The sequence below is a fragment of the Mus pahari genome, chromosome 5 (genome assembly GCF_900095145.1).
Source record: "Mus pahari chromosome 5, PAHARI_EIJ_v1.1, whole genome shotgun sequence".
NCBI lineage: Eukaryota > Metazoa > Chordata > Mammalia > Rodentia > Muridae > Mus > Mus pahari.
Window position 1 is genome coordinate 65165247 of NC_034594.1, and position 21360 is coordinate 65186606.

A 21360-nucleotide genomic window follows, 5' to 3' on the forward strand; every position below is an offset into this window, starting at 1 on the left:
GCATGCATCATGCTGGGCCTTTTATGTAGATGCTGGAATCTGAACTCGGATCCTCATGCTTGTGGCAGTGGGAACTCTTACCCACTGAGCCATCTCTTCAGTCCTGAACTGAATATTCAAATATGCCTTCAGAACTAAAAGTTTGTTGAAAGTAAAACATGTCACTTTCATAAGCAGGCAAAATTTTACGTTTTACATATTCATTTAATTTTTGCAAACAGGAGGCGTCAAGCACGGCTGCAGAAGGAGCTTGCAGAAGCAGCAAAGGAACCTCTACCTGTTGAACAGTAAGTACAGAGAAAGGGGTCAGTACTGTACTCTTAATGACTTTTTATGGCTTTATTTCTTTAAAAGCTAAAAAAGATGTTTTATTTTACAATGGGAAGGTATTAGGGAATTGGATATTAAAAGCAGAAAATAAAAATATACTATCAGCCGGTCATGGTGGCGCACGCCTTTAATCCCAGCACCCGGGAGGCAGAGGCAGGCGGATTTCTGAGTTCGAGGCCAGCCTGGTCTACAGAGTGAGTTCCAGGACAGCCAGGGCTACACAGAGAAACCCTGTCTCAAAAAAACAAAACAAAACAAAACAAAACAAAAAAACCCAACATTTAAAAATGTATTATCACCACTGAACAGGTAGTGAGCATGTGACCACTTCAGATAATTTTACTCTGGTGGCTTCTTGTTGCACTTAGAAATAATGTACTGAAAATGGTCTTTGACAGTATTCAAAATCAGTTACTTGGGATAAAATTTTTAAAGTGATATGTGTTGACATAGGACTTTTGGATATATCCCCAAACTACTTTCCAAGAAGTTTTCCTTGTTAACAGCAGTCAGCTGTTCATGACTAACTTCTTGCACATAGAGCCGCCTTACGGTTTCTGTGGACACTCGGATCGTTGGCCTTTCTCTCATCAGACCCAAGGTCATGTAATCTCTGCTCTGCTATCAGTCTCTTACTCTCTTAGTCTGTCACCTTACTGGAAGTTTGTCCAGTTTTTTTAAGCATAAGTGAGGTCAGCAATGTCTGCAAAAAGAAATAAAATTGAATCAGCTGTCCCTAGTCCACCTGCTAATGAAGATGGAGAGCCTGGTACTGAAGGTCTGTTAAGTGATGGGTCTTTCAGTACTAGTGCTCTCTGCTCTGAGTCATGATGTGTTTTCTGCTGGAATATGTTAGCTTTAGACCCACTGTTACTTAACTGTGTATTGGCTCCTGGGGCTGAGAGGTCTCAGCAGTTTAAAGCACTTGTTCTTTTTTTGTTTTGTTTTGTTTTGTTTTTGTTTTTGTTTTTCGAGACAAGGTTTCTCTGTGTAGCCCTGGTTGTCCTGGAACTCACTCTGTAGACCAGGCTGGCCTCGAACTCAGAAATCCACCTGCCTCTGCCTCCCAGGTGCTGGGATTAAAAGTGTGCACCACCACGCCCACTAAAGCATTTGTTCTTGCTGAGTGCCCACATGGTGGCTCACAGCCATCTCTCTATCTCCAGTTATAGGATCCAGTGCCCTCTTCTGACCTCCCCAGATACCCAGCATCGTACATACATACACGCAGGCTAAACATACATAAGTAAACTTACACTTTTAAAAAATAGAATTTTTATTGCTTTCTTTGAAGTGGAGAGGAATAGTTTAAACCCAAGCCGTCCACCCATATACCCTCTCCTTGAAGAAATGAAAGTTATCCTGTTAAACCTTTGCTCTAGAAGGAGAGAACATGAATGTGTGTGTCTCTTGACCTCAATGGAGAAAACCGGTCTTGGTGTATTTTTTCAAACCCACAAAGTAAATAAATGGGTCACCTAAAAATGAGATTTGGTTCCTTTAAAAAGAAAAACAACAAAAAAGGGTAGTGTCATGTCTCTGCCTCTTGTTTGCCAGTGTAGCCAGGTGACTAGATGAAAAGGATCCAGCATCCTGCCCGGGACTCCACATGGAGAGCTTGTGCAAATGCAAATCTGGGAGGGCCTGTTAGAGAGGCATCCCTAACCTGTGTGCTCCTCGGCTGTGACAATGTGGGTTGGAAACATGCACGCTTTGGGCTAGAGGTGATGACTTGGCAGGACCTGGTATTTTCTGGGGTGTGGGCCTTTAGAATCCTAAGACCCCATCGGAGCATGGCTGTAGACTCGGCTCCTCTTGCCATCTTTCTCCTTTGACTCTCTCAAACTCTAGGTCTAAGAAAGCCAGCCAAGTAGGAAACCAGACACAGCCTTGTTCCTTTATTCTCCTCTATACCCCAGCCAAGAGTGTGAGGCAGTTCTGTGTAATGCTAGAGTAAATAAGGGAAAATAAATTTACTTAGCCTTGGTGTAACAGGTTCTTAGGTATATATGCTCACAATCCAGATAGTCACTGAAAGGAAAAACAGATCTAGCCTTTCACATTCTTAAGTCTCCCAACAGTAGGTGGTGAACTCTTAATTTATTAAACTATTTTGCTCTTGAAGATTGCAATACAACAGATCATTAATATCAAAATAATTACTTGCCTTCCCCACCATCAGGAAAGAATTGACCTACAAGAATGTGTAGGAAGAGGATTTCCAGAGGTACCTGGCATCTGCTGGGATAAAGGAGCATGTTGAGACCAGATGATAATCACAGGAAGTGTGAGAGACTCCAGCCATCAGAAGCACACATACTTAGGTTTTGCTTTTGGACAGTTATTCTCATTTGACACTATTGGTTTTGAGTAGGTACAACAGTTAGTTTCTCACATAGTGGAGTTCCCTTTTCTTCTTCACCATCACTTTGCAACGAAGTCTCCAGAGAGAGTCCATCACTAGAATGTGGTACTGACCTTTGCACACCTCCTGTTTGGGACAGTGACAGATTCTCTTTTATTTCTTTCCAGGGATGATGACATTGAAGTCATTGTGGATGAGACCTCAGATCACACAGAAGAGACCTCTCCCGTCCGAGCCGTCAGCAGAGCAGCTACGTGAGTGGACTGGCTGGGTGGGCGAAGGCAAGCGCCAGCATTATTGTAACTGCTCATTTGTGGACATTACACGAGAACCTAGTCATATGTACCCAGAGTCCCCAAGCCCTTTCCACCCCACAGAGAGGAGAGAGGGAGGGAGGCACAGTATTGGTGGCCTAGCATTTCTAACACAAACAGGTACAATGGCCTTCTGAGAGATGGGTGAACCATTAAACCTTATTATACATAGTGACCAGAGCCTAGGACACAAGGACTCTAGGGTTTTTTTAAAGTAGAGATGAAAGAATGCGTTGGATTTACTACGAATACCCAGAAGTTTTTAGGTATGTTAGACAGATTCCTTGTCATTTGCAGGGAGAGCAGGTTAATCCTGGGAGCCTTTTGTTTCTTTAAGACAGTAGGCTGGGTTTTCCTTCTCCCTCCTTACTATTTCCTGGTGGTTCAGATGCTGTGTTGAGTTTGTCTTGACTGGGATTTGGGAATGGAAAATGGATTCCCAGGTACTTATTTTTAGGGGCTGTTTTGATTTGGGGCAAAATGTTTCTAAGGTTTAAACCTATCCTCCCCTCCTCTTTAGTAAGCGACTCTCGCAGCCTGCTGGAGGCCTTCTGGATTCTATCACTAATATCTTTGGGTAGGTTAGAAGACCTTCACCTTTCCTTTTGAAAATGTGTAAATATTCCTAAGCATATGTATGTGATGTATTATTTTTAATGTACACCAGAATTTCAGTGGTGCCAAGAACATGGATGCCTTAATTCAGCTTGTCATTTAGCTTCTACCTCTTTCTGCGACTTCCTTTCTTTTTATCTTGCTGCGAGCTGATCTATGGCCTTTTCCTTTAGTCTGTCCGAATCTCCCCTTTTGGGACATCATTCTTCTGATGCTGCCAGGTGAAAATATTACCCTCTCTCAGCCCAGCATGTGAGTGTGGGTTATTGATAATCGTGCTGACCACGCTGTGCTGCCCGCAATCATCGATGTCCACATGCTAACCAGGACGCTTTGCATGCTCCTAGGAATGAATGCTGGAGCCCTTGAGCTGGGCCCTCAGTTGGGCTCCATGCAGTCATCGTGCTCCTGATGCTCTTCTCTTAGCATGCGTTTGACTTTGCCTTGACCACAAGTGTAAAAGCTGAGGGTGGTTGTAAATAGGCATGGAAATCAGCATAAAACAGTATTTCAAAGTGCCAAGAGTTCGCCTGTAAGCTAGCTAGTGTGTTAGGTCGAGAAGGTTTTCCCACAGTTGACTGACAGGGCAAGCAGCTTTCGTTTGAGACTACTTCAGTGCTGGGTTTTGGAGCCCATGAGTTAGCAAACAAGAAGTAAGGTATGGCTAACTCTTTCTTGTCATTTGAGTGAGATGGGATGAATCCTGAATTTTGGAGGGTCTAGAAAGACAACAGCCATTAGCACGGGCACACTGCTTAAACAAGGTCATCATTGAGGCTTTTCTGGCAATCTGATGGATACTGGTCCTGTGCAGTTTTAAATAACGTCTGCCTTTGTGTTATTCCTTAGGAGACGCTCTGTCTCTTCCATCCCAGCCCCCCAGGATATCATGGACACTCATCCCGCTTCTGGTAAAGATGTGAGAGTCCCAACTACTGCCTCATATGTCTTCGTAAGTATGCTTTGTACTCAGTCCCTCTGAGCCTGGGATGGGAGCAGGATCTGGAACTAACTGGTCCTTTGAGAGCTACGTCTAGGCTTTCCATTGCTGATTTATTTAGACCTGCTGGCTTTGTGACCTATGGGGAATTGAGGTACGTTGTGCTTAGTTTCAGCACACAGAGTTTGTTAGGGACGTCCTCCGGTTTGTTAGTGGCTAAGAGGATTGGTGAGTTGAGCAGTGAGGCAGGAGAGAACTAGGGATGGAGAAGAAACCGTGTGATTTGTACAGTTGTTTTTACCAGTTAGCTGCAGTTTAAGGTGAAGTTCCTGATGGAGGTTTATGTCTTTCAGAGGCACTAGAGAAATAGTTCATGTTAAAAGTGGGAAGCTAGAGAGAAGACCCAATGGTTAAGAGAACTAGCTGCTCTTCCAGAAGACCTGAGTTTGATTTTCAGCACAACATGGCAGCTTACTACTGTCTGTAAGTTTGGTTCCAGGGGATCCAACATACTCTTCTGGCCTCATGAGCACCAGGCATACACGTAGTGCACAAACATTCATACATACAGAATACTCTTACATACACAAAAAATTTAAAAATAATGGCATCCACCAGAACAGGTGTTGCTTTTATAAATCAAACTGAATCTGGATGACTGCCAACCACTAAGAGCCTGTGATTGGAACCAGGACACAGCATTGGACAGAAAACATTAAATGTAGTACCTGGGAATCACAGTTGGGTTCTGGAAGTAACAGTTACCATGGGTCGCAGTTGGGTTTTAGAACAGAAATTGGTCTAGCCTGAGAAAACCTTGCTCAAAGCCTTGAAAACAGTGGAGAGGCAGAGAGGCATCGTGACTTGTGCCTGGAGTTGGTTAAGGTAGGTTGAGGGAGACATGCAGTTCAAGCCTGCTTTCAGTTAGTGGAACGGCTCCTGGGCGGTAGAACTTTTGGTTCAGGGCTTTGCAAAAGCTTCATTGGTAGTCGTTGTGGTGAGCTGACTGAGGTTCCGTGTTGGGTGACTCCTGCTTTGGAGGCGGAGTTGGATAGAGCAGAGCCATACCTTACTGAGGTCAGTGATGATTGGTAAAAGGTCTGATTGCACTGAATGTCACAGCCCCTTCCTTGCCCTCTGCTCCCAGCAGCCCATTTTTTTCCTAGCACATTGAAGTTATGTGCATGGGATAATGGGGCAGCTGATAATTTAGGATTCTGCCAGTATGTGTTCCGAGAGTGAACGGTTCACAGCTGTCTGCTATCCAATAGAACCCAAGGTGCAGGAGTCTTGATGAGTGGCAGATGGGTGTGACAGTGCATGATCTCAAGTTTTCAATCTGAGACCTCAGGACAGAATGTTCTTACAAAGGAGAGCTGCATGGGGTGAAAAAGTCAGGTCAGCTACCAGATTTCCAGCAGTTGGACATGAGCAGGAAAGTCACATCATGAGCATGGACAGTCACATCACCAAAGTATTAATGTGTCCTAGTCAGTTAGGGAGGTGCTGCCTTGGAGCAAAACCTAGACATCAGCTTTGCAAGTAGTTCTATATCCACTGTTGTGCTGGGGAATATAGTGGTACCATCTCTTTCTTCCCTTCACATGGGATGCTTTTACCTGGTCTCATTCTGAATGTGGGTGTTCATCCATGCTAATCTTAGAAATGCCCCTGCGAAAGGGCTGGGCACAGTGACACATGCTTTTAATCCCAACACTCAGGAAGCAGAGACAAGAGAATATGAGTTTAAGGGTCAGCCTGACTCAGAAATCAATTTCCAACCTATCTCAAAGAAAAAAAAAATTCACATGAAGAACATTAAATTCTCCTAAAATATCACTTTTATTGATTTTTTTTTCCAAGCACAATGTGGATCATAATTTTTTTTTCTGGTAAATAAACAAAATGAAGCTACAGGAAGTTAAGCACTTGTTGAACACCATAATTTTAGTCCATTCTAGTGCCACATTTCCAGAATGAGCTACACAGACTCACAGTATTAGTACTGGCCAAGGGAAACTTTAGCTGGGGCTGCAGAGATGTCTTAGTAGGTAAGATTGCTTGCTGCAGTCTATGAGGACCTGTGTTCATATCCTTAGAATTCATCTAGAAAGCTGAAGGGCTTTGTGCCTACTATAACCCCAGCACAGAGGCATGGAGAACAGAAAATTACAGGGTCTTGCTGACTGCCAGCATAGCTTCAAGTTCAGTGTGAAGTCTTGTCTCAGGGTATTAAGGCTGAGTGAGAAACCTATAAAACAAGTACACACGTGTACACACACACACACACACACACACTTTCCTAAGGGTGCTGTATGTTACCATGTACGTAGATATTAGTGATACATAATAGGAGTAAGTATTTGGCACAGAAGAGGCAATTCCGAGGCTAGAGCGATCTGTCAGTAGTTAAGTATGCTTTATCCTGCTCTTTTAAGAGGAACTGAATTTGGTTCCCAACTCTCACATCAGATAGCTCATAACCATCTGTCACTCCACCTTCAAGGGATCTGATACCTTCTTCTGGCCCACACATGCAAAGGCAAACTTTAGTCAATATACATTAATTTTAGTGCTTTTTTTGTGGGGGTATATTATTGTGTTTCCTGTCTGGCCTTAAACTTTCGTCAGTCTGTCTGCTTTCTGGGAACTTGGGTTAGAGGGGGAAAGTGTATGTTACCACACTTGGCTGATTTTGAACACATTTCACGTAAGTAAATTTTTGCTTAAGTAAATACAAACCAACATGGTAGCAGACCACTCTAACCCAAGTGCTTAGGAGACCAAGGTCAGAGGGTTACCATCGAGTTTAGGGTTAGCCTGGGCTACACAGTAAGCTAATGTACTGTATTCAAATGGATGAATTCATGCTACTGCAATTGTGGAAGAATAAAATGAAAGTAGAATCTTAGGAGACTTTGGGTGCAGAGTCCACTCAAAGCTCATAGTTGGCTCCAGCTCTATTTAAGGTTGAGTGTTGAGCAGAGGGTTAAGCATTTGGAGTGTATGTATGTCTTAGGCTCCTAGGTGATGATAATTCAGCTTGAAACAAGGTACTGTCTTACAGGATGCGCATGACGGAGAGGTCAATGCAGTGCAGTTCAGTCCAGGCTCCCGGTTACTGGCCACTGGAGGCATGGACCGCAGGGTTAAACTTTGGGAAGCATTTGGAGGTAAGAGCCTTGGTGTCCTTAGAAGGCAGCTCTGGTGACAGCTGAGTGACTTTTTGCTCTATATTGAATTCACTTTATTTTGAATTACATTTTAATTTGTTTAATGTATGAGTAGTGGAGTTGGGACTAGTTGAGATCACATGACTTGAAGTGCAGCCTAGCCTGGAACTCATGGTTCTGCTGCTCTGTCTTCTCCGGGGCTGAGGTAAAAATAAATCCTGGGCTCTTAACACTGAAGCCTTCTCCAGCGAGGCTCTAGAGCAAAGAGAAAAATGCAGATGACTGCTTTTGATGTTTGTTTGAGCACAAGCAGTTTGTTGAACCTTTTGATCTGAATGTATTGATTGTCGGTGATGCATTGTACCTGTCTGCTCTTTATTGGATTTGCAGGAAAGTGACTCAGGTAAACCCCTTAGTCTGTTGAAGGCTGCGAGGATGTTAGGTTTTGCTTGGAGACGTATGTTAGGACAGATGGAGTGACTGAAGTGGTCGGAAGATAAAGCTCAACCATAAGGAAATAAATCTTGGCAGATGTTCTTTGTAAAAATTAATCAGTTGCGGGTGTATCTCAGCAGTAGAGCACTTGCCTAGCTATTAACTAAATAGCAGCATGGTTTTGGGTTTTGGGGTCAGTAAACACCTCTGGGAGATGAGAAGGGTGAATGGAGGGCTGAAGAGAAGTACTGTTGGTGAGGGGAGCTGTATACAGGGAGGGAGATTGACAGCTGGCTGTCTTGATTGGTAGGATTATAGAGTCCCACAGTTTTTCAGGTCATAATGAAATGAACATTATCAAGACAGGAATTAGGAAAAGTTGGAGGTGGTTTTCAAAATTTTTAGTTTCCATCAATAGTGATGGAAACCCAAACATTGATGTAGCAAAATTCACTGAGAATTAATGTGAAGTCCTGCATGTGTCCTAAAGGGCAACTTGGAAACATGCATGTAACATGCCTGAGTCTGCATTGTTTTAGGACTTGAATTGCAGCAGAATGCCCCTGTTCTCTTCTGTCTTGTCTGACTCTGCAGCACCACAGTAAAGCTTCTGTTTGGTGTTATGATTGGCTTGCACTGTGTTCCACTGCCCCTTTTACTAACTTTAATTTTGTTTCATGCAGATAAATGTGAATTCAAGGGCTCCCTGTCTGGCAGTAATGCTGGAATTACAAGCATTGAATTTGATAGTGCTGTAAGTACCTAATGTCGTGTTTCAGGTTGTTGGGTTTTGATTGTCTATGAGACAGTCTCTATATGGCCCTGGCTGTCCTAGAACCAGGCTGGTCTGCCTCTGCATCCCAAGTGTGCTCTGCTATGCCTGGCTAATTTAAAAAAAATAATAATAATAATTGAAGATAGCTGATTCTTGAAATTAAAAACAATAACAACAGAACCACAAGACTTCCATGTTCTCTGCAGTTTGAATCCAATTCCTAGGAGTCAGGGTGGTGTCTTCCCTTGAGAAATTTCCCTTTAAAAGAGCCAGACCAGCAAGGTGACTCAGCAGGTACAGGGAGTGACTGCCAAGCCTGACAACCTGTTAGATCCCTGGGATCCACATGGTGGAAAGAGAGAAGTGACTCCTGAAAGTTGTACACACACACACACACACACACACACACACACACACACACACGCACACACATTTTAAAGAGAATGCCAAGAAAACATTGAACTGTAGGCTGTGGTATTAAGATAATACACCTCTCAGGTTAGCTTAGGGAACAGAATAAACCATTTGAGGCAGACCTCAAAGTCCTATACCAAGGGTGAGCATGATGGAAAGGAGCAGAGAGAAGAGCTAGAGCAGGGTAAGTCCAGAAGCTGCTCAAGAGTACTACTGGTTTGATGGAACCTTTTGTTTTCTGATAGCCCCCGTGTCATGCAACATTTTGTTGCCCTCCTTGGGAGAGGTACCATCCACATCTGCTTCTCAGGAAGCTGAGAACCTTATCTGAAGGGATGGGCACTGGCTTTGTGCCTCAAGCAGTGGTGCCTGGATGTCAGGGAAACCTAAGGAAATAAGACTGGTTAGTGGGAAGTATGTGGTGTCAAATGGTTTAGACACTCATAAAGCCATTCCATAAGTCTTGAGAGGGTTTTTTGGCAATTCTGGGGATCAACCCCAAGTACTTGGACATGCTACACAAATGCCTCATCATTGAGCTACCTCAGTCCTTGAGAGGTTTTTAAAAAAAAATAGGTTCCGAATAAAGCAGTCTGAAATGGCCCCTGAAAGCCCAGTAAGATTAAGTAGTGGGGCTCCAGAGGAGGGAGCAGAGGAAGATGAACGGCCTCAAAGCTAGGTAAGAGATGAATTAGAAGGGTGGGGTCTCTGGGCTCTCTGGTTTGCTCCTTCAGTGATATCAGGAAGTTGTGCCTGGTGTTAAGGGGACAGTGGTGAAGGGAAAGGTGAGTGGGTGAGGCTGAGCTCTGATGTGAGTTTGGGGTGTTGACTGTGCTTTTGTAAGCTCAGGTGAATCCAGGAGGGAAGGACTCACTGAGCTTCAAACACTGGGTGAGGTACTTGTCAGCACACTTGACAACATGCTGCAACGTTATGTCTAGCTTAGAGGGATAGTTGAAAGTATCTGAATGCCTTCTTGAACCTGATAACTGGAAATTTGTGCTTTGTGAACTGAATTTTGCTAAATGTTTTCCTTTTTATTCTTGTAGGGAGCTTACCTATTAGCAGCTTCAAATGATTTTGCAAGCCGAATCTGGACTGTGGATGATTATCGATTACGGGTAAGACATGGTTGAAAAAGCTAGAATGGTACTCTTAATTGCATGTGGCAATCAGTGTGCAGTTGTTTAATTAGGAGATTTGTGTATTTCTCTATGGAAATTATATTTAATTCATGTTTTTCTGAGAAAATCTGTGCTTTTCCTTTTAGTACTCTTAATTTGCCAAAAATATGTTGTTTCAACATATTTTCCATGACCGTCTCAGGGCTCTTTGAGCTCTTAAGAACCAGTTATGTTTAATAATCGTTTTTAGCTTAGCTTGTCAATTATGACAACAGCATATGAATTATGGCTCTTAAAAGCCTTAAGCCCTTTAGTTTCCTCACAGTTGGGAATTAGCATTATAGAATGCATGGATGTACTTAGTATATGACCTTAGGTAGTAAAGCTGGAAACAAGAACCAGTTGCAGAAGAGAGGAGAAGGATGGCATCAGCTGTTGAGGAAATCTGCGTGTGAGCCCAGCATGGTGTCCAGGACAAAGATCAGAACTTAGTCCTAAGAGTTATGTATTTGATGGAAAGAAGTTTTCACAGAAAGTGAACTGTGGTGTGGCATTTTTAAGTTGGACACAGGTGCTTTTGTGTGTGCCCCACAAAGCTGGCATGGCATTAAAGTGAGTGTGAGCTCTGCAGAGGGAGCCGGTTGGATTAGAGGGGTCCTTACGGTTAGCTTTGGTGGTCTGGTGGAGTGGTACAGGGTGAAGCAGAAGGCTTCAGGAGCATGTTACCTTACCACTTACCGCTTTAGCTTTTCCTTTTCCCGGAGGAGCTGTGTGGTCTCAAGGTTCTCACTTGAAAGAAAACTCAGTTCCGAGCATACAAAACAGGAGCCCAGAAAAAGATGGCAGATACATACAAGCTGTGAATAGTGACAAAGTCAGCCTGTGTTTTCTGAAGGGAAGACTTCAGCAAGGAGCTACTTCAGCTTTTGTCTGAACACACAGTCTCAGTTCTCAATTCTACATTTTAAACATGGAGAAGGTGCCTGACCAGTGCTGTGGGCTGCATAGTAACCCACCCTGTGGTCAGCTGTGGTGGTTAACCATCCCTCTGTTTTGCTTTTTGGTAAGATTTATTTTTATGTTTGATTGTATGCACGTCTCTGTGTCAGTATACGTACATGAGTACAGGTGCTATGAGGCCTGGAGGTGTCACGATACCACACGCACATACGCACGCATGCATGTGTGCACCTCTTTTATTTTTTTGAATCAGAACCTTCCTGTGTTATCTTGGCTGGCATGGAACTTGATAAGCCAGGTTGGCCTCTACTTTGCAGCAATCCTCCTGCTTCTTCCTCCTCAGTGCTGATATGACACCATGCCCTGCTCTGTTTAGCTTCTATTGGGCGTTTAAGATTGAGTGACTACTTCAAGAAGTTAGTTTGCTTAATGAGAACACATTTTTTTGTGCTAGACATGGTGTCAAGCAGTGGCTTTTTATGTATTCCTTTCATTGTCCTGAAACTCAGGTGAGAGAGGTAGATAGGACAGGCTCAGATGGGCGTGAGGAGTACTAAGGTCATGTAGTTAAATAATATGCTTAAGATTGAATTGAGGCATGCCCTCCTAGACTTAGGTGGAACAGTGCTGACCAGCTATGGAAGAGGAGCCTGCAGATTCCTTTATACTGGGCCCTGGAGGAAAAGAAAGGATGCATTGAGGAGGGGGTGAGGGGGCAGTGCTTTATTCATTGAGAGATGAGGATCACTGCCCTGAAGGTGAGGCGGCTGGAGAGAAGTAGACCTAGAAGATGGAGATCAGAGCTGGAGCATTGGCACCCAGCTGGGGGCTGGTGACATCAGGCTTGATGGATAGCTTTGAAGGCTGTGGTCTGCTTGCAGCATGCCTTGTCCCATGGTAAAGAGAAGTTGTGAAGCCCTGTTTAATGACTTTTCTGTACCTGAAGAACTCAGGCAACTCCTACTAGGTTAAGGGAATGAAGTAGGTTCTCCTGTTGGAAGAAACTCTGGTTTCGGCATGCACCCTAGTTCACAGATATTTGAGAATACAATGGACTATTCATTCATGATCTATCTGGAAACTTGTTATCCAAACCCTAGTTAGTGTCTTCTTGGTTTTTGATGAGGGACTGTGGTAGGAAAGACTAGAGTTTGAGAAGCAGCTGGTTGAGTGCCTTCTTGTAAATGCATCCTAGAAAAATGTGTTAGCATTGGCTGCTTCCCTCGAAAGTCTTGTCACTACAGTTTCCTAACAGTATGGTTTCCATCAGGCAGCTAACTTTTGGAGTATCCTACCTGCTCACCTCTTCAGGGCTGTAAAGTAGTTACTTTGTGAGGATTAGTGACTAAACTGATTTCATGTCGAAAGATTTCATGTCCTTTTCTGTCCTCTGTGCATGGTGCATCTACACAGTCATATATACAAAAATACAGTTTTAAAAAAGAATAGTGAGTGACGGGAGAAATGGCTCAGTGGTTAAGAGCACTGTCTGCTCTTCCTGAGGTCCTCAGTTGAATTTCCAGCAACCTCATGGTGGCTGACAAAAATAATGGGATCCGATGCCCTCTTCTGGTGTGTCTGAAGACAGCAACAGTGATCTCACATACATAAAATAAATAAATAAATCTTTTTTTTTTTTTTTTTTTTTTTTTTTTTAAGAGTAGTGATCTTCACAGTCTTCCTTGAAGCCCACGGAGAACTCACACGAGGCTCCTTAGGGAAAAGGGCTCTTCAAGCCCCATTTTGAAGCTTTAGCTGTGGTGATGTCTAAATCTACTCCTATCTCTGGCTGTTGCCTGTTTAAAGAAGCTGAAATTTGAAGGTAGTGTTCAAGTTAAATATTAAAAATAAACTTCAAAATTCTCTAATAGGTTGGGTTGTGGTGGGTCATCCTTGTACTTTCAGTACTTGAAAGGCTGAGGCAGGAGGATTACAAGAGGTCAGAACAACATGCAGGAGTTTTGTTTTCTCCTCCACTAAGTCAGTTCCAGGGATCAAACTCAGGTTGTCAGACTGGTGGGGAGGACCCTCTGAGCCATCTCCCTGGCCCAGGACTGCTTCTCCTCAGTTTAGCCTTCGAGCTGTGGATGTAAAAGCTTGAGTCCTTAGGCCTGAGGAACTTGAGAAGGTATTCTTGTCTCTTAAATGGGAAAATGGCACACACTATGTAATCCTGTGTGTTGTAATTCTAGCACTTGGGACCCAGAAGCAGGACTTTCTTAAATACCTGCGTTTAAGGACAGCTCAACATACACAGTGAGTTCCAGGGCAGGACTAAATAGAGAAATGCTGCCTCCAAACGAGAAAAAGAGATAAAATTGTTTGCATTTATTCATGTGGAGGGGCGAGGTGGGTATGCCATGGCTGTTGTGTAGAGGTGGCACACCTTTGAGGAGTAGGTGGTCCTACCTGTGGGTCCTCACTGGGCCATCTTACTAGTCCAGTGAGGACCAATACTTTTCTTAATTGAAAACAAAACATTAATGAACCCTTCATTGTGGGAGGGGGATGTATGCTTACCAAAATAATTCTAGTCAGATACCTTTAGCCCAGTCTGATCCTAGTGAGCTCTAGGACAGCCAGGCTTACATGCTGAGACCCTCCCTGTCCTTAAAAGAGAAAAAGGGGGCTGGTGAGATGGCTCAGTGGGTAAGAGCACCCGACTGCTCTTCCGAAGGTCCAGAGTTCAAATCCCAGCAACCACATGGTGGCTTACAACCATCTGTAACAAGATCTGACTCCCTCTTCTGGAGTGTCTGAAGGCAGCTACAGTGTACTTACATATAATAAATAAATAAAGATTTATGAGAAAGAGAGAGAGAGAGAGAGAGAGAGAGAGAGAGAGAGAGAGAGAGAGAGAGAGAGAGAGGATTCCTAGGGAGCTCAGCAAACAAGTGCTTGCTATACAAGCTGGATGATCTAAGTTTGATCCCTAGACACCATGTAAAGGAGGTGAGAACTGTCTCCACTGAGCATACACACAGTAGTTAGTAATAATTAGTTCAGTAGTAGTAATAGTAGTAGTTGTAGTAGTAGTAATTGTATATAAAAATCAAAGAGCTGAAGAGTTAAATGCCAACGTGCAATGCCAAACTGCTCTTGTGAAGGACTAGAGTTTTGTTTACAACTATCGTAGCATCAGCTCTGGGTGATCCAGCGTTTCTCAGTCCCCTGGCAACTGCAATGGTGTGCACAAGTGAGTCTTTAAAAAGTATGTAAAAATAAAAAGCCAGGCATGTTTGCACATGCCTTTAATCCTAGCCCTCAGTAGGTGGCTGTTTCCTTGCACATAATGAGATCTTTTCTCAAAAAAAAAAAAAAAAAAAAAAGAAAGGAAGGAAGGAAGAAAAAGAGGAAAAAAGCTTACCTTGGAAAGAGGTCAATGATGAATAGTAAAAGGTCTGACTTCCGAGGTCGCCTCCCAGCAGCCTACATCCCCAGCTGCTTACCTCTCTCCCATCATGCTCTAGTAGTGCTATCATGGGCAAACGTGGTAGCTGACATGCGGTGATGTCTCTATTCTGTCTTCCCTGACAAGCCCAGAGCAGACACTGGTTGGCATCCAACAGCTTGGTCACAAGGGATTTGATTGTTGGGAGTGCTGGCGTCCTCGGCTGTGATCTGACATTTTAGCTGAGACCTCTTATTTTAAACACTCCATAGCGTTTAATTGTGTATATGGAATTCTGATGTTTCCTTTTGTAAATTATGCCTGCAGTGGCCCTGTCTTTTCTTACTTTAAGTACAGACTGACTTTCAGTGGCATGAATAAAATAAAGTCTGTCCTTGTTACTTTGAGTTAGATTTGGTGTGGTACACCTGTTAATCCCAGCACTGGAGAGCTGGAGGCAAGAGCTTTTAAAACATCCTCCTCTTGTTTCCTCTTTTCTGTTTTTTGGATTTCAAGGAGTTTATGGAATTCAGTGCTGTTTCTAAGGATAGGTTTGTATTTCTCTTTAGTAGGAGATTGCCTTGCCCCCTTCCAGTGCTGGGGTCTAAAGCCTTGTATGTGCTAGACAGTGCTCCACCACTGAGCTATATCCCAAAGTCTACTGTGTTGCCCAGGCTGGTTTTGAGTTTACAGATTCCAGGAATTTGTGTATGCAATACCTGCCTTTTATCTTTGTGGTCTTGATTCCTGTGTCATGCAGCTTTCTGTCACTGTTGTGAGAGACATAAGTAAGACAGAACAAAATAGCTGACATCAGCAGCTCAACTCGGGTTTCAGAAGCCGGCCTCATGGTGAGAGTCAAAGAGCAAAACAGGAAAGTCCAGGGCCCCAATCTTGGGGTGAGGGGAGTATATATTCATTGTGTTATCTTCCCACTGGACCACAAACTCTAGAGGCCAAGCCTCAACACATTAGTCCTTGGGCACCATTCACAATCAAGTTAAGCAGTACTTCAATCTCTTGGCAGCACCCAGAAATAGCTTCTAAAAGATTCCAAAGCTCCTCCTTGGGTCAGAAATGTGGCTTCTTTGATTGAGTCTGAGTCGGTGAAGGTGTGCTCCATGTGCCATATTTCTTTTCTCTCGCCTTCTGTGAAGATTTCAGGGCCTTCTGAGACGACTCTGGAGCGCCTCTGGGAAGGCAGTGTGTTATGCCAAGTCTCACCCTGGCTGTGCCCTCTCTTGTAGCACACACTCACGGGCCACAGCGGGAAAGTCCTCTCTGCCAAGTTCCTGCTGGACAATGCGCGGATTGTCTCAGGAAGTCACGACCGGACCCTCAAGCTCTGGGATCTCCGCAGCAAAGTCTGTGAGGAAATGCAGTCTCTCTGTGTGTTTATATAGAGTATAGCGGTGAGGTGATGCTCCCACGTCAGTCAGAACCCCAGTTCCTTTCAGTCTGAGGAGCACTGGGGTAGTGAGGGTTGTTTCCTGCCTGAGGTCTCATTTCATTTTGTGATTTTTGGGGGCTTGGTGGTCAGGAGTATAGTAGCTATATCATATATGTACCAGTCATGTGGTTGCCTTTGATTGATGGTGTTTGGTTTTCTTTCAGGCATAAAAACAGTGTTTGCAGGATCCAGCTGCAATGACATTGTTTGCACTGAACAATGTGTAATGAGTGGACATTTTGACAAGAAAATTCGTTTCTGGGATATCCGGTATGATGCCTTAAGAGCTTGGTAGGAGGCTGATGAGAGAACATATAAAGAGCTGTGCGCATGCTTTGTGTGGGGGTGTGTTCTCACACTCGGAGGGACTGGCAGAGCTCCAGGACAACTGGGTCTGGCCTGTGCTATTCTTTATACAAAGTAGTCTTCTGGGTCCAGCCATCATTTACTGTGTACCAGATGCTCTGCCAGCTGTAAGATGAGCAGAGATGAGAAGATGCTTGTTCCTACCTTCAGGCAAATTAAGATGAAACAGGGAAGACAGTACAGACAGTGAGCACCGTGGGGTATTCCTGTAGTGGAGACAGGAATTAATTAGTCTGGAGAAGCCAATGGACTTTATGTGACAGAAAGTCATTGAAAGACAGGCCCACCCAGAACAGCTTGGTGCAGCTGACAGTCAGTGGGGTGCATGTGCCAATGAGATGGGGTGAATGGGGATCAGATGTCACCTGCTTTACAAGCCACTTGGGATGCTTGATGTTTGAACTGTGTGTGGTAAGAGAAGAAACCGATGGTTTTGTGTGGTCTGCTCACTGACCTTTGTCCTGTCTTTAGAGAGCAGGTTAAGGTACACGGAAAGCAAAGTATTGATGAGGACTTGAGTTGATGGCAGAGGGGCACAGATAGGGCCATGCTAGGAGATTCCTATTGCAGGCAAGGCTGGGAGAAGGAGAGCTGTCAGGACTCCGAGGTCCAATGAAACAAAGTCCTGAGCAGCTAGCTGAGAGGGAGATCAGAGGTGGCTGCTAATTGGATTGACTACAGCGGCCATAGTCCATGTAGCAGCTCGTGAAGTGGAGAAGGGGACAAGAATACGTAGCTCTGGATACGCTTGTGAAACTTGCTCATTTTTAATCTTTTTTTTTCCCCCTAAACTTGAAATTTAAACTTAAAACATAGACGTTTAGAAATTCACTGGATGTTACAAGTCTCCTAGCCAATCCCTTAACTTGATAGTCAGATGGCCACATACCAAAGATTTGGAGTAGGAGTCTGGGATTGTATATATAATAACAAGATAAACTCCTGCTCAGTTAAGACAGCAAATAAGTTCATTAAAAACCTTTCAGCTAAACCACTGTTGAGTGTTTCCGTTAGGTCCCGTCTATTAGGGGCCTGTTCGCTGACCCCTGTGGGCTTGAGCATGTAAGAGTTGGAGAGGCAGCAGCAGAGGGTGCACAGTGACAACTGTGCCATGGTATTATCCAGTCTGAAGCAGCCTCAGTCAAGCTACCTGATCACAGCAGGGCCTGTGGGTTCCCTAGACACACCGCAGCAGCTTCTGTGCCAGCCTTTTGTAAAGCTAAAGGTAACGCCATTGAAATTGTACTGATCCGGGGCTGGAGGATACCATGCACGAGGCCTCAGAGTCAGTCCATAGAACCCACAGAAGAAAATAAGAAAGAGCCATACCAGCTGTGTGATTAGTTGCCCTAGTTCGCTCTTGCTTATCAGGAGTTCCGGTTGGTAATTGTCTTATTATTCTAAAAACAGGCAAGAAAACCCCAAACCAGTTCTTGTCCTCAATATTCCTGTAGGCTCTGTTGTTGGGAATGTTTTGTGAATAGTAGTGAGACTCGGACTAAGGCTGGTCTTAAATACCAACAAAAACAACGGAAAACACACATACACATGGAAGCTGAGCAGTGCTCTACTCAATGATAACTTGGTCAAGGAAGAAGTAAAAAAATTAAAGGCGTTTTGGAATTTAATGAAAATGAAGACACATCATACCAAAACCTATGGGACACAATGAAAGCAGCAGTAAGAGGAAAACTCATAGCTCTAAATGCCTCCAAAAAGAAACTGGAGAAAGCTTACACTAGCAGCTTGACAGCACCCCTGAAAGCTCTAGAACAAAAAGAAGCAAATACACCCAAGAGGAGTAGACAGCAGGAAATAATCAAACTCAGGGCTGAAATCAACCAAGTAGAAACAACAAGAACTATACAAAGAATCAACAAAACCAGGAGCTGGTTCTTTGAGAAAATCAACAAGATAGATAAACCCTTAGCCAGACTAACCAGAGGGCATAGAAACAGTATCCAAATTAATAAAATCAGAAATGAAAAGGGAAGCTGGGTGTGGTGGTGTGCCTTTAATCTCAGCACTCAGGAGGCAGAGGCAGGCTGGTTTTCTGAGTTCGAGGCCAGCCTGGTCTACAGAGTGAGTTCCAGGACAGCCAGGGCTACACTGAGAAACCCTGTCTCGAAAAAAAAAAAAAAAAAGAAATGAAAAGGGAGACATAATAATGAAATGTATCTTAAAATAATTATTCTGTTTGTTGAATATTAACAGTTGAAAACATTAAAATCATGTTCTACAAACATGGATATGTTTATAACTTTTTTCACTGTGCTTGAAGTTAGCATTTTCTTAATGTTTAACTTCAAAGAGTTTTTGCTATTTTGAAATTTTTTAAATATACTTACTGATAAAATAATTTCTCTCCTAGAAACACTGACAATCTTTTTAAAGTAAACTGATTGTTAGACGATGTACACAGATATATAATCCATTTTAGATACTCTCTCACTACATCCAGTGGTATCATATAAGGGCCTTTGAATATCTTTCTTTCCTTCCTTCCTTCCTTCCTTCCTTCCTTCCTTCCTTCCTTCCTTTTTTGTTTTTTTTTTTTTGTTTTTTGTTTTTTCGAGACAGGGTTTCTCTATATAGCCCTGGCTGTCCTGGAACTCACTTTGTAGACCAGGCTGGCCTCGAACTCAGAAATCCGCCTGCCTCTGCCTCCTGAGTGCTGGGATTAAAGGCATGCTCCACCACGCCCGACTTTGAATAGATTTCTTAATGATTCATTTTTAATATTTTATGCTCTTTTACTATGCTTAATTCCCCAAGAATATTTTGTATGTTTTGAATCAATTTAGTATTCAACATTAGATATAGGATCCTCAGTTATGGATAGTATTAAATGTTCATTAATGATATTTTTAAGGTACAAAAGGATATGAATATGAAAGTTGAATAATTTTTTTATGTATTTGATTCTCAAAATACTCAATATTAATGTCTCTGATGTATAAAATGCATTTGAATAATAAAAAAATTAAGAAAAAATTCATAGAGAGGCTAGGGCCATACTGCCCCTTGAAGACTTGGATCTAACTGGGTGACAGCATTTTCTGCTCAGTGACATGACATCCTGGTCAGGTTGGAGGTGGCCCACTTGCACTAGGTCTCAGGCTGCTGTCTCCCTTAGGTCAGAGAGTGTGGTCCGAGAGATGGAACTGTTAGGGAAGATCACTGCTCTGGACTTAAACCCTGAGAGAACTGAGCTCCTGAGCTGCTCCCGTGATGACCTGCTAAAAGTCATTGACCTCCGGACAAATACGGTCAAGCAGACATTCAGGTACTGGGCCTTGGGCCTGGCCTTGCCTACTTCTGTCCTGCTAGGTAAGTGCACTGTAGGCCGCAGCTAACCTATCTGCTGTGTGTTTCAGTGCGCCTGGATTCAAATGCGGCTCTGACTGGACCCGGGTTGTCTTCAGGTTAGTAGACGTGTCCTATCCAGTGCTTGGTTTATCTCAGGTTAAAGCTGGACATTTTCCTTCAAAGGGAGATAAAACAATCTTTCTGCTACCTCTGGAGCTTGCAGGAGTGAGTCTGAGGGTCATCTGGTGGGCCTGCTGGAATCTTGCTGGTTTTTTATTGTGAGCATGGTTGGCTGATGCTTGGTTCTGAATTTCTGTGTTCTCCTTTTCACCCACTCACTTGCCAAGACTTGGCACTGACACTGAAAAGGCCTGGTGTCCCTAGGGTGGAACAGCACAGTCTGTTTGGAGGTGACACTGGAAGGTAAAACAGTGATCCCCTCGTTCTGCCTTCTGGGTACCATACTTTCTCAGGTGTATTCTGGGATTGGCTGTCAAAGTAGGGAAAAGTGTCTGTCTGATGTGGTATGTGTGCATGTGGCCTCCTGAGCTTATGTATACATGCAGAGGCAAGAGAAGGACACCAAATGTTCTGCTCCACCACTCCCCCTAGTCCCTTGAGACAGTCTTTCCCTGAACCTAGAGCTAGGCTGACAGCCTGCAAGCCCGTCTCTTCCCCAGCAGACCTGGATTGCGGGTGCTTGTATGCACATACAGTTTTTAACACTGGTTTTGGAGATTAGAGCTTGGATTCTCATGCTGCCGAAAACACTCTTGACACAGTAGGCCATCTCCCCAACTGTATCTCAGCACTTTATGGTTTCCCCTGCCTACAATTACTGAACCATACAGCAAGCCGGTTCGTGGGCAGAAACTGAGCTTTTTAGAGATTGGCTTTGGACTCCCTTGTGTGGACTTCAGTCTGATAAGTAGGGACATGGAGCTTCAAGTAGCAGCATGGCACTGCTCTAGGGTAGGCTGAAAGGTGGCTGAAAGAACAAGGCTGCTCACAGCTAGCCTGTGCCCTGCAGCTGTGAGCGCAGAAGTGGTCATGTAAGGTTAAAGGTTTATAGCTTTTGCCCTCTTACTGTCTCCTCCAGCCCTGATGGCAGTTACGTGGCAGCAGGCTCAGCCGAGGGTTCTCTTTATGTCTGGAGTGTGCTGACAGGGAAAGTGGAGAAGGTTCTTTCAAAACAGCACAGGTAAGATGAGCCCCACCAGGGCATGTACTCAGGCCTACATCTAAAGCAGAACCTGTGACCTCATCCCAGGGCTTATGCAGTCTTTGGTTGGGCGCGAACCTCAGTGGGCTCCTGGAAAGCAGTCCCCCTTCCTATTTCCAGGGCTGATTGGCCAAGGTTAGTGGGGCCAGGCTTCACCACTCAACAGTATATATAGCA

General features: G+C 43.9%; 1 protein-coding gene and 2 non-coding genes across 5 annotated transcripts in view; all 3 read left to right on the top strand.

Moving 5' to 3' along the window:
* Positions 1–21360, top strand: part of Atg16l1 (autophagy related 16 like 1) — a 38012-nt gene that overhangs the window by 15081 nt on the left and 1571 nt on the right. The window contains exons 6-18 of one of the 3 annotated variants that reach the window (XM_021199077.1): positions 222–287; positions 2863–2949; positions 3530–3586; positions 3798–3845; positions 4474–4576; positions 7632–7737; positions 8856–8926; positions 10411–10482; positions 16084–16204; positions 16451–16556; positions 19789–19938; positions 20030–20077; positions 21061–21162. In XM_021199077.1, coding sequence (XP_021054736.1) covers positions 222–287; positions 2863–2949; positions 3530–3586; positions 3798–3845; positions 4474–4576; positions 7632–7737; positions 8856–8926; positions 10411–10482; positions 16084–16204; positions 16451–16556; positions 19789–19938; positions 20030–20077; positions 21061–21162 — 1137 coding nt within the window. The remainder of the gene's footprint in view (positions 1–221; positions 288–2862; positions 2950–3529; positions 3587–3797; positions 3846–4473; positions 4577–7631; positions 7738–8855; positions 8927–10410; positions 10483–16083; positions 16205–16450; positions 16557–19788; positions 19939–20029; positions 20078–21060; positions 21163–21360) is intronic. The other 2 variants (XM_021199078.2, XM_021199079.2) reach the window with 2 other exon arrangements.
* LOC115064121 lies at positions 5641–5911 on the top strand. Its single transcript, XR_003843979.1, has one exon.
* LOC115064120 lies at positions 14823–15086 on the top strand. The gene has a single exon (XR_003843978.1).